At 36.3% G+C, this 17446-nt stretch overlaps 1 protein-coding gene across 1 annotated transcript in view; it reads left to right on the top strand.

The window, feature by feature from the left end:
- Positions 1-17446, top strand: part of DCDC1 (doublecortin domain containing 1) — a 481625-nt gene that overhangs the window by 452959 nt on the left and 11220 nt on the right. Inside the window, 5 exon segments of the mRNA XM_057552454.1 lie at positions 3951-4087; positions 5379-5391; positions 5394-5507; positions 5510-5556; positions 15291-15441. Of these exon segments, the coding sequence (XP_057408437.1) occupies positions 3951-4087; positions 5379-5391; positions 5394-5507; positions 5510-5556; positions 15291-15441 (462 nt within the window).

Raw genomic sequence — 17446 nt, forward strand, 5'->3', positions numbered from 1 at the left:
TGGTGGTGCTGAATTCTCTTAGCTTTTGCTTGTCTGTAAAGCTTTTAATTTCTCCGTCAAATCTGAATGAGATCCTTGCTGGGTAGAGTAATCTTGGTTGTAGGTTTTTCCCTTTCATCACTTTCAATATGTCCTGCCACTCCCTTCTGGCTTGCAAAGTTTCTGCTAAAAGATCAGCTGTTAACTTTATGGGGATTCCCTTGTATGTTATTTGTTGCTTTTCCGTTGCTGTTGTTAATACTTTTTCTTTGTATTTAATTTTTGATAGTTTGATTAATATGTGTCTTGGCGTGTTTCTCCTTGGCTTTATCCTGTATGGACTCTCTGCACTTCCTGGACCTGACTGGCTCTTTCCTTTCCCGTAGTAGGGAAGTTTTCAACTATAATCTCTTCAAATATTTTCTCAGTCCCTTTCTTTTTCTCTTCTTCTTCTGGGACCCCTACAATTTGAGTGTTGGTGCATTTAATGTTGTCCCAGAAGTCTCTGAGACTGTCCTTTCTTTTCACTCTTTTTTCTTTATTCTGCTCTACGGTAGTTATTTCCACTATTTTATCTTCCAGGTCATTTATCCATTCTTCTGCCTCAGTTATTCTGCTATTGATTCCTTCTAGAGAATTTTTAATTTCATTTATTGTGTTGTTCATCATTGTTTGTTTGCTCTTTAGTTCTTCTAGGTCCTTGTTAAACATTTCTTGTATCTTCTCCATTCTATTTCCAAGATTTTGGATCATCTTTACTATCATTACTCTGAATTCTTTTTCAGGTAGACTGCCTATTTCCTCTTCATTTTTTTGGTCTTGTGGGTTTTTACTTTCCTCCTTCATCTGCTGCATATTTCTCTGTCTTCTCATTTTGCTTAACTTACGGTGTTTGGGGTCTCCTTTTCGCAGGCTGCAGGTTCATAGTTCCCATTGTTTTCGGTGTCTGCCCCCATGGCTAAGGTTGGTTCAGTGGGTGTGTAGGCTTCCTGGTGGAGGGGCCTGTTGCCTGTGTTCTGGTGGATGAGGATGGATCTTGTCTTTCTGATGGGCTGGGCCGCGTCCGGTGGTGTGTTTTGGGGTGTCTGTGACCTTATTAAGATTTTAGGCAGCCTCTCTGCTGATGGGTGGGGTTGTGTTCCTGTCTTGCTAGTTGTTTGCCATGGGGTGTTCAGCACTGTAGCTTGCTGGTCATTGAGTGGAGCTGGGTCTTAGCGTTGAGACGGAGATCTCTGGGAGAGCTCTCGGCAACTGATATTACGTGGGGCCGGGAGGTCTCTGGTGGTCTAATATCCTGAGCTCAGCTCTCCCACCTCAGAGGCTCAGGCCTGACGCCAGCCAGTGCACCAAGACCCTGTCAGCCACATGGCTGGATGATGGGCAAGTCAGGAAAGAATCAGGTTTCCGGCCCTTGGATGGTGGCCGACTCAGGATTGGCTCTCCACAGGTCTGCCTCTGGATAGTGAGCTTCTTGAGCGTTGGATGAAAGAGGAGGTTTGGCAGGTATGAACAGTGACCAAATCGATTATATCGTATTATTACAAGGATTGGTAAATACAACAAGTTTTTATTGAGTGTATACCGTGTACAAAGTACTATGGTAAGCTGATTTTATATTTCATTTGTAAGCATGATCATTGCTAATATTAATGAAATAGTAGTAATAACTTTTTGGGTTTTTTATGATTAAGTTACAAATGTCAAATATTTACTACGTGCTTAGTACAGAATGAATATTCAATAAACATTAGAACAGGGATTCCTGAGAAGGCAGTCCATTTTCCCAGGTGGGATCTTAAAAACAGATAAACAAAACTGAGGGATGGCAGATCAGGCCAAAGTATCACCTTTGTTACATATAAAGGCAATACTGGAACATTTTGTTTAGTGTGAGAGCTAAATGGATCTGCTAACTGAAACCCCAAATGAGGTGGACTAATCCTTTCAGGCACATATGGTGCTGAACCAGGATGGGCCCTCCCAATAAAGGAGAGGTATGAGGAGAGCTGTCCAGGTGAGATTTATAGTCTGAAAGAACAGCAAAGTACTCACGTTCTCTAGCTTTCCCCATTAATAGTTAGATATTATCTTCCCCCCCCGCCACCGATCTCATGTGAAATAAAACAATATATGGAAAATGTAATAAGAAAATAAAAAGTAATTTATTCAATACATTTTTGTTTTGTTTCTATTTGTTATTCTTACCTACATAAATGATAGTTTATTATGAAAATCTTTTGTGATGATATTATGTCCCTTTATAAAAATTAGAGTGCAAATGCTTTCATTTTCTTAAGACCATTGGAAACAAGTTGATAAAAAACAATAATGCATATGTTTTTTGCTCTTTCTTATATTCAAATCCTGGCTCTTAACAGTGTAAATGATAAACTATTGGAGAACTGTCTTTAGTTGAGCAAAATTTTAGTGTTCAAAATGCATTATAAATAAAATATTTATTGAGATATTATCCACAAGAATTTATGTGTCACAAATTAATGTTGTCTGTACATTATGAATAGAGTCAGCTGAAAACTATATTTGGCATAAATGTGTGTTATGTATTTTTCTGGTGCCACTGTGCTCTTCTCCAAAACCTGTTGCCTAATGGCATTGTCACTGTAACTCATTGGCTGTTAATTCAATTATGTTTTCTCCATAACCATAAATTGCATATGCATGCTTATTAGGTACATAGAGTTCTGATTTCCCTGAAAAGTCATTGCTGCCACCTATTTTTATTGCTGGATCTATTTCCACAAACTTGAGCTATAAGAGCACAAATGCGTTATCCTCTACAAATACTGAGTTATTTTCAAAAGGTTTTGTTCATAGTCACGGTATGAAAACCTGCACATTATAAGTCTCCTGGCAACAAAATTAGGACTTAACGTCATTTCAGTATTTCTATTATTTTATCCACCTAAGTGTTACTTTCTCAAAAAAGCCTTTTCTGACACTTCAGACTAGGTCAGCAACCTGTTTTACATGCTTTTACACACCCTGTACTTCCATGGTGCAACACAGTTACAATCAGTTATTGGTGTAATCATTTCCTTGACATTTGCCTTCCTTACCAAAGTGTAAGCCTTTGAGGCAAGGACTTAGTCTCGAACATGTTTGTATTTGCACCATCCAGCACAATGCCTGACTCATACCTGGTGTTCAACAGAGGTTTCTAGAAGGAACATACAAGAGAAAGCATTATTTGTACTTAAGAAGTTTCGAGATCAGTCTGAGACTCAGTGCTCAGTATATCTTCAACCCAGAAAAAGAAAACAATTTAATAAGTGTGACCTTTAAACCTCTTTTTATAATGATTTAAAGTGGTCTAGCTGAAAGAATGCATAAATTCAAATCACCACACTTATTAACTTATGCCTGTGATTCTTTAGAATACACCATTCCGATAAATATTTTCTCTTACCACAGCTTCTTAAGAGCCCAGAGGACACAGCAGAGGTGTCAGAAACTAATCGTGTTCGCAGGGTATTATTAGATAGAAAAAAAAAGGCCTCCTGTCTCTTGGGTTAATATTATTTTAGAAATACTTAATCCCCAGGCTGCTAAACTAATTGTGGGGGAAAGGCTTATTATTAGTGAAGAGAACAAAACATATGTTCCATGACTGGAAGAGATGATGGGCTATATAGGTCATGGATTCTGTTTGACTAAATTACCGCTGAACCATATCGTGGATGAGAGGTTGGGGCCGGTGTGGAAGTCAGCCTGTTATCTTTCTTTTCCATCTGTACACTGAGTATGCATATCCTGGCTATTTAAAGCCTCAAGCTCCCGTATGAAGAGACATTGTTAGATCTTATTACCTTAGGCATCTTTGCTTTTATGATATATTTAGTGTTTTACCCTCTGCTCCCAAGTGAAATGATTTATGCATAGAAAGCCAAACCAATTTATTTGAAATCTGAAAGCCTATCATCAGAAACATTTCCAGAGACTTCTTTCCCCAGGGCGGCGGGTAGCAGCATGTCAGCCAGCCACCATGGTTGCCAACAAAAGCCCTGTGCAGCCGGTGGTAGTGGAAGGAGGCTGGACTAAGCAGACTCAAGAGGAAATTAAACTCACGGACCTTATAAGACATACAGAGGTATGATCTTTAGGACTCCAGACATTAATTAAAAGACTCAGACTCTTTTATAAGCTTTTAAAAGTACAGTATTGAATTTTTAAATTATGCTATTAATATATTCTCGGCATCTGGTCAGTAATGACCACATAAGCATATGCCAAGCATTGAGTTGGCATTTGGAGAGTAACTATCTAAGACACAGCCAGCTCATATGAAAGTCTGTTTTGTTTGAATGGAGACCAGAAATTATGACCTTAGCAAAGATGAGAAAAAGGCCCAGTGGATATGTACAAAGGTAATTATAATAAATGTAGTCAAGTTGAGCCTTATGGCTTCATTGCTCATCACTCCTAAGGGTATGTCTCAATATGTAAAAAGAGGAAGGAGCAAAATACTAATTTCAATGGAGACATTCAGAAGTGAGGAATTCAAAAGCAGTTTCAATCCAATTGATTAATCAGACAGGATTGCCAGATATAAAAAAGTCGAGAAGAGACAAGGTCAGCTGTTGAGAGAGGATTGGGGATAGAGAGACCTGGAAAACTTTTTGCTTTGTGAAGTTTTTCATCAAAATGATGTGTTCTTATTTAATAGGGTTTCTCAAATCATGAAATGTGTTCAATCTAAATCTTAGGCCTGTGCCCAAGTCAAGGTTACTAGAAAAAAGAAATTGACATTGCTAGAAATATGACTTCTTGCCAAGCTAAGAAGGATAAATCACTGACCAGGGAATGAATGCAAAGCATTGAACTAAGACATGCTTGAAGTAGGATGAAAAGCTGCCTGGCAGGGATCTGGCAGAATATAAAGGTGGCTGCTGTATTTTTAAAAGACAGAGAGTAAAGATTTAAACAATAGTCATGTACATTCCCTTAAGCATTTCTTGGTAAAGGAAATGATGCTGTGATTCTAATCAAAAACTCATTTGTTAGATGCAGAGAAATCACTCGGTAGGAGAAACGCCATGCACAAATCCAGAAAAACATATCTCTATTTATTTCTCCAAATTATAAATGAAAGTTAAGTGCTTTGCCAAAATAAGTGCCTTATTATTACTACTCTAATGATTATTATTGCTTACAGTGATGCATTGAAGCAAGGGGAATTTACAGAAGAGTCAGTGATAGGAGAGGGTAATTGTAATTCCTGAATCTTTTTTCAATATGATGTACAGTTATAAGATATTTCTTTCAGCATATTCTACACACACACACACACACACACCACACACAGAGAGAGAGGATACACACACATACACACTAAACAGACAATTCTCTAACCATGGCATTCTCTGGGCTTTTCTTAACAGGCACAGCTTTCTGAAGTCAAGAACCGCAATCCAAGAGAAATTCTCCAACTGCACCTAAATGTTTATCATTCAAGAGGAGCAGCTTGTATAAGCAACCCAATGCAAAAAGAGCATGGGTTTACCTAAATGGAGCAGACCTGAAGATGGCACTTATGCCCGGGGCAAAACTATTTCAGAGGTAAACCTAGTGTGAAAGGAGAGTGTTTTATAGGCCTGTTTTCAAATTCCAGCTCTGACATTTATAGATTGTTAGGTCAGGCAAATTATTTTACCTCTCTAAATCTCATTTTCTCATCTCTAAAATGGGAGTAATACTTTCCTCACAGGGTGGAGTCCAATGCTGTCTGACATAATGTGTGCATCAGAATATGACACTTGGCCAGCAGAGAACAATGACAATTAAACTCATTACACCCAAGTTTAGAGTAAATCTAAACTTTAAGATAATTTAAAATAGTTTTCCTGTTCCATTTTAAACCTAGTTCACAAAAGAGTAAGTATTCACTGGATATGTTCCCCGTGGGGAAAACAACAGTATTCACTAGAGGAAATCTATCATATTCTTGTCACCAGATTCCTGGAACTATGGCAAACTTTCCACTTTCCAGAATTAAAACATTGACTAAAGAAAAGATGAGTAGCAGTTCATTTATTGTTTGCAATATCAATGATACAATTCTAAAAGTTGACATTTTGTCTTAGTCTTTAAATAAAAACTTTAGGTACCTAATAAATGGATTTTGGTAGAATTTTTAAAAGTCTTATTTGTTGCAGTGATATCTTATAATAGTTGTTTGGCTTTATTATTTGTGAAATGTTTTTATAATTTTTTCTGGGACAAGAGGAAGTCACATAAAGGTGAGATGTTGGTGGGAGGTGGAGGGAAAGGCAAGACAGTGCAACAGGAAGGCCTGGAGGAGTTCATGGAGGCTGATGGGGGCACCTAGAGTGGCAGGGGCACCTCAGAGGGGTTGTGCCCCTGAAGGTTGGTGATTTCAAAGTGTGATGGAGACCACTCCCCTTTGACAAGGGCTTTGAATAAGAACTGTGAAAGCAATTGCATCTCAGAAGTTGACAACCGATTTGCTGTATTTGAGAAAGAAGAGAGAAAAATGCAGACAATAAATTCAAAACTAGGAATACAAGTAAAGGAACTTCATACACATGGGGAAGAAAAAAGAAAGTGATTTTTTAAAATGAGTGAAACTTTTTCAGGAGAGAACACCCTAGACAGTTTCTATAACAAACCTGAAATGTTTCTTCCTTGCTGGTTTCTTTGAAAATCATGGAGTTTATATCGCAGATGCTAAGTCTTAAGATGCACGTAACCGTTGCAACTAGAACTGATACATTCGTGAGGGAATATGAAATGATTAATGAATAAAAAGTAGAGCAGGGACGAGGATTAAAGATAGCCTGTCAGACTCAGGATAGCAAAAACTTACCATAACTTTTAAAAAATTACATATACCTGGTGAAAGAATGACTTTTTGATTTATGTGACTCTCATGTAGCATATAAAAGGCATGCCATACATATTATTCCATGATCATATAATTTTTTATAAACTTTGTACATAAGGGGCACTGTGCTAGATGCTGTAAAGTATTATCCTAATTTATGTGTGTGAAAAGAGTTTGAAAACTTTATAGTGCAGTATAATTGACAGGTTAACCTCAGGAGTAATGGTAGCAATAAGAGGCATAAAATGACGCATGATCTATGTTCTCATTAAATTCATACTTCCAACTGGCAAAACATTTGAAAATATATCAAGCTTTACTTAGGTTTATAGAGAAATGGGCACTCTCAAGTCGATGGAAGTAAAACTTTTTGGAGGACTATGTGGCTATACAAATCATAAGAAAATGCACTTCTAGAACCTTATCCCAAGGATATTTTCATGAATTTATGCAAAGTTTGTTTGGTAAGAATAATTATCATGGGGCTATTTATAACATAGATAGATTAGAAATAAACACTTACCAATAGGGAGTTGGTTAAATGAATTATAGTGTATAGGATGGAATATTATCATAATCAAAATGAACTTTAGAAAGAATGGCAATAAAGATGTTCAAGATATACTAAATGAAAGAAGCATACTATAAAGCATGTAGAGTTAGATTCTATATACATGCATGCACATACCTAAAAGAAAAAGACTGGAAAGATTTTATTTTTGGAAGTGTTTATCGGATGGTCTTATTACTGGTGGCCTAATAAAGGTGGTATTTCTTTATTATGCGTTTTTCTTTGTGTTCCATATTTGGTTATGATGAACACAGATTGTAAGAAAAATTTGCTAAGGGAGCTGAACCTCCTCTTAGAGAAATACTAACAGCATGTGATGAAGGTCAGGTTAGTAGTACACACAGGAAGTTCAGTAGGAGTTCAGAGGAGGGAACACTGGGCCCACCTGGGGTGAAGGAGAAAGGCTCCACAGAGGACTCAGTCAGGAGCTCTGATGGAACTTGAGAAATGGGCAAGATTCAACATTTAGGCAGAAAAAAGCATTAACAAGCATGAGAGGCATCACACACAGAGGTATGGGTGTTAGAATTCATAAACATGTAAGTAGATGGTACCTGGACTGAGAATTAGGGAGAGATACAGACAACTGGAGAGACTGTTCAAAAGCATATAGGGTGGGCACCACATACTCTCTGTATAGTCTACTTGGGCTGCTGTAACAAAATACCACAGACTGGGTGTCTCAGACAACAGAAATTTATTGCTCACACTTCTGGAGGCTGGAAAGTCCAAGATCAAGATGCCAGCAGGGTTGGCTTCTGATACGGACTCTTTTTCTGGGTGGCAGATGGCTGGCTTCTCACCGCTGTGTCCTCTCAGAGCCTTTCCTCTGAGCACATGTGGAGAGATAGCTCTAGTGTCTTTTCAGCCTATGAGTTTGGGGAAGGACACAGTTCAGTCCATTACACTACCCCAGACTAAAGTGCATGAACGACTAGTTGTCTCTGAATAAGGTAATGGCATAGTAAAACCAATGTTTTGGGGAGACTAACGTGGCCTCAGTGTGTAGAAAGCTACTTAGGCGATGTCTAGAAAGTTTTCTGCATTTTATTTCTTCTTTTGCTTTATTTAAAAAATGCTCTTTCTAATCTCTTTCTTTCCCTTTTCCATTTTGATTTTGTTTTTAGGGATCTGCATGAGATTCTTTGTCATCAGTTAGAAATGTATCCTTTCAGGCTCTCAGGCTGTAAAGAAAAGTTCAGGAGAATGGACTGTGTGTGTGAAACAAATAAACAACAGGAAGAGTAGGGTTCAGATTTTACTAGGGGAATCTGGCTAACAACACCAATTCCAGAGAAGCTCAGAGTTTCAATGGTTGGTACTTTTACCAGAAGGATGAGGAACAGAACACATTTCAAGGTGCTTCACTCTACTTTCTGTAATGAAACCCCCAGATGGTATTTGAATCCCATCTAATGCAGGCTTTCCCTCAACTTCGTTCAGTGCTGTGGCTATTCTGGATGATTTAACCACATTCTTCCTACCCAGTCTTTGAACATGGCTGGAGCAAACTCTCCTCTCCAACTGGTGTAGGCTCATATGTCATCAGTGCACCAAGGTGGCACCCTCTCTGGGGTTAGTGGCTCTTTCTTCAGGGCCATCATCTTTCTCTGATTTATGACTATCAGGGCCCCTCCTTCTATGGTCCTAAAGCATCTGTCTCCTCCCATCCCAGCAACCTCTCTCTGATTCTACAGAATCTCAAAAGCAATGTGTTCTCTTACAACCAAGCACGGTTCTGAATGCATGAGTGGAAGCTGAAAGAATGAGAAACAGATTTTTTTGATTTGTAGAGGCAAGTACCTCATGTCCTCAGGGAATACGAAGTAGTTCTGTGATGCCCACGTGTGCCACCCTGAGAGGACCTGGCCTATGAAAACTCACAAAAGGGATTGTGGGTGAAGAATTATGTATAGAACATTGTTCTTTTATTATGAGCTTTTGTTATTGCAAAAATTACAAACATTTAATTTATATTACCCACTTTAAAGAAGGTACTTCAGTAAATTTAGATATATTTGAAAAACTGAGAATTAAGAATGTCATTAAAGGTCATAAGCTAACTAGATATTTTATAACCTAATTGTACTGAAAATGCCTTTTTTTTTCAAATTTACTTTTAAAAGATTTTTGTAAACTCATTAACTGAGTCTCATGTAAATAGATCTTTGTGAACACCGAGTGAAATAGCTACAGATTTAATTCATATTTTGTATTTGGTGTATGTCATTATTAAATAATATTTATTTTTCTGATTATAAACAGAAACACAATCTCTATAGACGAGTGACATTTTAGTGGTAAAGTAGGGGAAAGTATAAGAATTATCCTTATGTAGGATCTTTTCAAGCTACAGGAATTTCTCCCAGAGACCTATCCACACAATTCTAGGACAGCTCCCCACTACTCCCAGTCCAGATAGAAACTCAGTTATCATACCCTTTGGCTGCCTTGAAGCAGAAAAAAATATAACTGCTATGGACTGAATTGTGTGTCTCCACCTCCCACCCCCCGAATTCTTATGTTAAAGCCCTAACCCCCAATGTGATTGTATTTGGGGATAGAGCTTTTAGGAGGCAATTAAGGTTAAATGACCTTAAGGGTGGGGCCCTAACCTGATAAAATTTGTGGGTTTATAAGAAGAGAAAAAGAGCGATCTCTCTCTCTCTTCTCCCATCGTATGAGGAAGGCAGCTGTCTGTAAGCCAGGAGGAGCTCTCACCAGAAACCAAATCAAACCACAGCTTGATCTTGACTTGCCAGCCTCCAGAACAGTGAGAAATAAATTTCCTTTGTTTAAGCCACTCAGTCTATGGTATTTGTTTTGGCAGCCCAAGCAGACTAAGATAGTGACTATTGTTATGGAAAATTTAGAAAAACTGCAAAACCATATGAAACATACGAATCTATTGTAATCACTATGAATTTTTTGATTATTTGAATAACATTTGTTCTGTTTTCTAATTATAAAACAACATACAGCCAGTGCATTAATATTAGAAAAAGGAAAAGCACCAAGAAGGAAATGAAAATTCTATCACCCACAAATAACCACAGTTATTATAATTTTAGGAGATATATTCCTATGGTTTCTACATGGTTATTTATGTATTTGTTTGCCATTGTGATCATAGTAGATCACATGGTATATATAATTTTGCAACCTGTGTTATTCACCTAACAAACTATTGTGACTTTTTGCCCACATAATTTAATATTCTTTAACAAAACATTATTTTCAATGGCATCATTATCTTCTATCAAATGGATGGATTATTACTTACTCATCCAGTTTTCTATTGTTTGCCATTTAGATTGTTTTTATTTTTTTGCTATCATAAAGCATGCTCCAATGAACATATCTATATATAAATCTTTATTTAATTTTCTGATTATTTCCCCCAGAAAAATTCCTAGAAGAATTGCTAGGTCAAATGATGTAAATGTGCTTGAGAATTTTGATAGCTACCGCCAGCTTGTTTTCTAGGACTATTTCAGGAGTCGATGCTCCCACAAGTGGTGAATGAGAGTTCCCACTTACCTGCTGTTTACATGAGTTATCAACAATGCTAATTGCCGTCACTTAGAAACATGTATTTGCAGGTTGACAGGAGAGAATGTTATACCCGTGCTTTAATTTATGTCTTTAATTATTTGTAAAAGTGATTTTGACTTGTTTTGCTTTGTTTTACCATTTATTAGTAATCTGTGAATTCCTGACAAATTCTTTGCTATTTTTCTGCTGGAAGTATTTTTCACACTGATATGAATCTTCTTTTTTTAAAGTAACAAGCCTACTATGTGTAACTTTGTCAGATTTATTGTAACAATTATCCAATTTGCCATTGTGTCTAGGAGATTTTTGAAGGTACAGAAATTAATATATTTTAAAAGTTTGTTCTTTGCTTTTCATGTTCCAATAGTATTTTACTATCCTTATGTCATATAAAGATTCATCTTAAGATTTGTATAATTGTGTCTTTCCCTTTTACTTTTTAAACTGTGTGAAACTTCCTTCTGGTGTAAAATTTGAGTGAAGCTATTTTGTCTGTTTTATTTATTGGCTTAAAATTATTAACTCAGCCCTACTTGCTGAATAATCTTTTTTGTTCCCCCCATTGAGTTAGAATATACACTTTATAATATACTAAATTCTTATTAGCTTCTGCTTTTAAGCTACCTAATACTTTTAGAATTACTATAGCTTTTTAATATATTTTAATATCTGATAGAAGTTGCCTATTGTTGTACTTTGTTTTCAGATTTTACTTGATTATCCTTGCCTGTTGATTTTTATAGATGAAGTTTGGAATTACATTTCAACACCCTAAAATCATCCTACAGGAGTTTTGACTGTAGTTATGTTAGGCTATTAATTACTTTCATAAGAATTGACACCTTTTACAATATTCAGTCTTCGCAGCCAGATTGAATTCTGTGGCATTGTTTTATATACATATACATCTTTTTTTTGCCCTTCAGTAAAATTTTATAATTTTTTATAAGGAAGGGGCCTCACATTTTAAAATAATTGACATTCTGAGTTGGTTTGATGTTGGAATGAATTTACCCCCACTGTATTTTTTTAAATACTTTTTTTTGGTGAACAACGAAAAACTACTGATGTTTTATAATTTATTTTGCGCTTGGCCACTTTATTAAGCATTCTTTTTGTTATTAATTTCTCATTCCATTTACATAAACTTTCTAAGAATGAAATCATATAAAGTTCACATGGTGATGATTTTGCCTACTCCTTTAGAAGAACTGTTTCTCTTATTCTGATTTTTTGTTTTATTGCATTGATTATAATCATAAAAGTAAATATTCCTAACGATGGAAAAAAAGAAGAAACAGCATCCTTTTCCCCCATGAATAGCTAGAAAGTTTGAATGCTTTGGTTTTTCTTTTCCTTGCCCATGTCCCTTTTTGGTGATGTTTTACATTTTTACTTTATTTTTTCTCTATGGAGACTTACCTTAAAATTTTAAATTCATTTATTTTCTGACCATTTTTATAACAGTTGTATCATGTTCTAGTGGTCTTACTGCTTAATATTAGTCACTTTATATTATGACTTTTCCATGGTGATGGAATTTCATTCATTTTTTTATAATCCAAAATGTATCTGAGTAATATGTTTTCTGAGTTTTTGTACACATAAGGATATCTTTTGTTTCCTGTAACCTAAGTAATAATTTAGCTGGATACTGAGTTCTTATACTGAAACCTTTGCCCCTAAAAACTTCAGAGATTTTCTTTCATTTTTTTTGGTATTCATTGTTGCAGAAAACAGGTCTAAACATAACTGAATTTTCCCCCCATGTCTGAAAGTCATACTTTTTGCCCAGTTATATTTAAAAACTAGTCATTTTTTTCATTAACTTTGCCTTATCCTAGGTTAGCCTATTTGATCTGAAGACATGGGTCTTTGAAACAGGAACGTTTTCTTCTGTTTTTTGAATAATTGCTTAAGTTTAATTTATTCTGGATTCTTCTCCAGTAACACCAATAATGTATAGGTTTAATATCTGATGTCTTGACATTCCAAATGTTTTACATTTTTCTCATAAATTTTGTCTTATCCTTTCTCTGTATCCTATGAGATTGTCTCAACTTAGCCCTCCCTAATACTGATTTGATTTTCTACAATATTGAGTCTGCTTTTTCCTGTTTTTAAGACGGAGTTTAATTCTGCTATTGAGTCTTTTATTTCCTTACCTCTCATTCGGCTCTCTATTCATCCCAATTTAAACCTCTGTTTCTTCTCTTACCAGCTGTGTGACCTTGGTTATGATATTAATCTCTTTGTTCTCCATTTTTCTCATCCACAAAAGGAGGATAATAATTGTTTCCACAGAAAAAAGTTAGATTGTCCTTAGAAACTTTTAGAAAAGTTTCTAGCCCACAGAAATGTGCTAGTAAATTTTAACTGCTATTATTGTTACCATCATCATTATCACCATCATTATCTCTGCCTGCATCTCAGCAATGCTCCTTTCCTTTGAGCTGTTGTCATCTCATTTCTGTGTGTGTGTGTGTGTGTGTTTATGGAAGTCATATTTTACCAAATTTGGGGGGAGCACAATATAGGTACACTCTAAAATGTATTTGTGCTGTGAATCTTTTTTTAAAAATCTTCATCTTGTGTACAGATACCATTTTTATGTCGTAGAGTAATTTCATAAGCCTCATATTGTTGCTGATGTTCATTTTTCTATTTATATCTCCTTGTTCAAGGAGAGATCTTTTGAGAGAAGACATTAGTTCTCCTTTGTTCTCCTAAATTTTGACTTGGGAGCTGTTAGGATCCACCCCTAGATCCTGAATCAGAATCAAATCGCTGCTGACTGGCTGTTATTTAGCAGGGGGTGTAGGACTGCATTTAAGTCCATTCTCCCACTGCTCTTCTCTAACTATCCCACTCTACAGATGGGAATGTATTCTGGGATAATTTCAATTACTGTTCAATTCAGTGCATTCATCTCTGGCTCACAACAGTGGGTGAAAACTTCACCCTCTGAATTGCATTATCTCACCACTTCCTTCATGTCTTCCTTCATATTACTGATTCATTTTCCAAATGCAAGATGCCATTACTTTCCCAGCTCTGCCCACTGCCACCCTGCATTGTTGTGAGTTGTAGCCCCTAATTCGATACATAAAAAGAAGTATTGCAGTCACAGAAGTGACTGCAGTGGCCATGAGAGAGATTCTTGGGGTAATGGGAATGTTCTAAAATTGTATCGTGGGATGGTTGCACAACTTTATCAGTTTACTACAAATCATTGATTGTTTCGTACTTGAAATTAATGAATTTTATGGCATGTAAATTAAACCTCAATAAAGCTGTTAAAAATTTTTTTAAAAAGTATAGAAGGTGATTTGGAGCTCATGTGGACCTGGCTCCTTCATTTTGGGAGAGCAGGTGTTTGACCTGCATGATAGGTAAAAGCTATCCAGGCAGGTGTGTGGAAACCTCTTACTTTCCTCCTGCTTGCTTGCATTGTTTTGTCTTAAAGTCTTATTCAGACTAATGGAACCACCCTTAGGGGTCTGGTGACAGGTTAACCAATCTTTTTAGTACTCTTGACACTTTGTATCTGTACATGTGTTTTTATGAATATTTCAAGGAAAATTGAGAGAAATTGAATTAGGCCCCTAAACATAGTTTTTTAATTTACCAGTTGAAAAGAAAAGACTTTTGATAATAGAATCATAGAGGCAAAGAGGTGTTAGACCAAAAATTTGATTTTGTAGTTAAAGAGACTCTTTCATAGGGAAGTCACCTGACTTGTCTGAGGTCATACAGAGGCCAGAGCCAGGTCAGTGCTTTTGTCCTTCTAGTTTCTTGCTCGTTGAAAAAAAAATTGAGCTATTCTGACAAGTCTAGATTCTTCAAGCCAGGGTCTTTCATATTTAGGCATTTCTTAAACAGCAAGAAGCCTCTTCTACGTAGAAAAATAGAGAACTACGAGGACAAATCCAAGGACAAGCACTGAAGTTCCTTACCGTTTAACACATTAGGGAACATTTATAAGCCCTTCTTCTCATCTCCTTCTATACCTCTTCCTTTTTTAAAAAAAATTTTTATTGGAGTTTAGTTGATTTACAAGTTGTGTTACTTTCTGCTATACAGCAAAGTGAATCAGTTATACATATGCATATATCCACTCTTTCTTTAGATTCTTTTCCATATAGGTCATTACAGAGTATTGAGTAGAGTTCCCTGTGCTATACAGTGTACCTCTTTCTAACAATTATAAGTAAAATGAATATTTATATCATGATAATAGTTCTCTTAAAGGAGTTGATTCTTTAATATGTAATTATGGTGTGACATTCCACATCCCAGTATGTGTGTCCCTTTGTGTTTCAGCTGCTGAGTGACTGCTCCTCTCGTCTCAAACTGGCCCACCCAGCCAGAACACTGTACACCCCTGACGGAGAGCCAATTCACTCGTGGGACGACATAGAGCGAGACATGGTCATCTGTGTGTCCACAGGGCATGGCTTTAGAACCCAAAGAGGTATGGGTGACGTTTTCTCTTCCATCAAGTGTTTGAAGAATTAAAGCATTCACTTGTTTCTTCAAAGAGCTTGTTTACTGAATTTTACATCCCATCATGATGATTTTTAATAAGTAACCTCCTCCACGCTTTTCTACTCCATGTTACTAAAGTTAAATTCAAGTATTTATTTGTTGGAACCTCGCTTTTGACACTGTTTGATCTAAAGAATCCACGTTCTGTTAGTCTTGAATTTTATCCAAGGGGCTTTATTTGTAGAAATTCTAAAGGGCCTCCTTTGAAGGTATTCATTCTTTAGCATGAACCCTGAGGAAAGTGAGGCTTCCTTGACTTCCTACTCTGCAAGTTATTTAAAACCTAATGTTTCATTAATAGCAAATATACAGTTTACAGATTTTTTTCTTTAGTAAGAAGTAAATATATGCTTGTTTTATTATCTTGTCTATCCTTTGATAATTTTCTTTGATAAATGTTAGAAATGGAAAAGAACATACGTTTGTTATTACACTAACTCTTGTCCTTTATCCTATTTATCCTGAGGAATTTAAAACCCTTTTCTGGAGTAGGTATACATTAGCAATGACATAATTTTCAGGATATTCTGAAGAACACTGATATCATTTTAAAAGATTCAGAAGTGAATTACCTGGGGTCCTTAAAATAACTAATGCTAGATTATCTCTTTTAAAAGTCACTGTAAGATTATTATTACTATGTTGTATATAAGGTATATAAACCAAAAACTTTTAAAACAGTTGCAATCATATCTTTATACTTAGCCCAGAAGGGATAAAAGTGTAGGAACAGAAACTAAAAAGTAGGAAGACAAGGATTTACTGGGATGCCTAGCACTGTTCTGAGGATGCCACACATATTCCCCCAGCACCACCTTACATCAAGGAAGAGGCGCCAGTCTTTGTATTCTTCGTATTCTGTTGTCCCAGCATTCACCAGTACCCCTCACTCCAGCTCTTGATGATCCTCACTATGTTATGTGATTACTTAGAAGAACACACCAATGATGGGCTTCCTATCATGAATAAGTATTAGTTGACAGCTTTCTGTGTTCCTAAAGTACATAGCCTATAAAAGAAATATAAGCCAGGGTTCCTTCGCTGAAAGAGTTTTCGATCTAATTGAGTATATGAACACACGTGAAGTAATTGAATAGTAAGCAAACAAGTGGTGCAGTAGAAGGTACTTTCCCAGTCCCTTCATTATTTATGCTTAATCTTTCATACTCTTGGGATGACTTTCTGTTACCTGGACCCCCCCCACCCTTCCTGGCCTCACTGTATTCATTAGGACTTTCTGATAAATAAAGCTAAGTATGCTTCAGGCAACCTAGCCAAAAGGGTATCCAAAACACGAAGAGATATGTAGGCTGCCTTCCCAGAAGCAAGCGTGTTACCAGGAAAAACTGCAAAGAGAAAAGAGAAAACTAGAAACGCAAATATTACTCTCCCTACCATTTTCCTCCTTGTTAGCTCTGTGGACCTTTGACAAGGCTATGTAGACAAACCTTCATTTCTGCATCTTCAATTCTTTAACCACATGAATTACTATGACGTGAAAGAGTTGTTTCATCTCCTCTGAAAATGGGTCCCCATATTACCTTAATGGTGAAAGTGTTAGTGGTTTCCCCAGTTGTCTAAGTTCTTTTCGGTGGGTGATATATGTTCTAGAAAATCTGATTGATAGCAGAGAGTCTAATTTAGTTGCTCTTTAGAAAGTTCTTTTATTATATGAGCTGTCATTTTATTATTTTTCCTGAAATAATTGAGAAATAATCATTTGGTAGAAATCTAAATACTCAGAATGCTTTAAAACAAGAGAGAAATGGCTACTAGCATTTATATATATTATATATCACATATATATACTTGTGAAGGGACACTTAATTAATCATTCTACTCATAATTTTTCTGTGACCTACTGGCTTAACTATGTCATAGAAAATAAGGCAGCCTGGGAATTTCAAAACTAAACACCTTATAAAAACTTA

Source organism: Balaenoptera acutorostrata, chromosome 9, assembly GCF_949987535.1.
Source record: "Balaenoptera acutorostrata chromosome 9, mBalAcu1.1, whole genome shotgun sequence".
NCBI lineage: Eukaryota > Metazoa > Chordata > Mammalia > Artiodactyla > Balaenopteridae > Balaenoptera > Balaenoptera acutorostrata.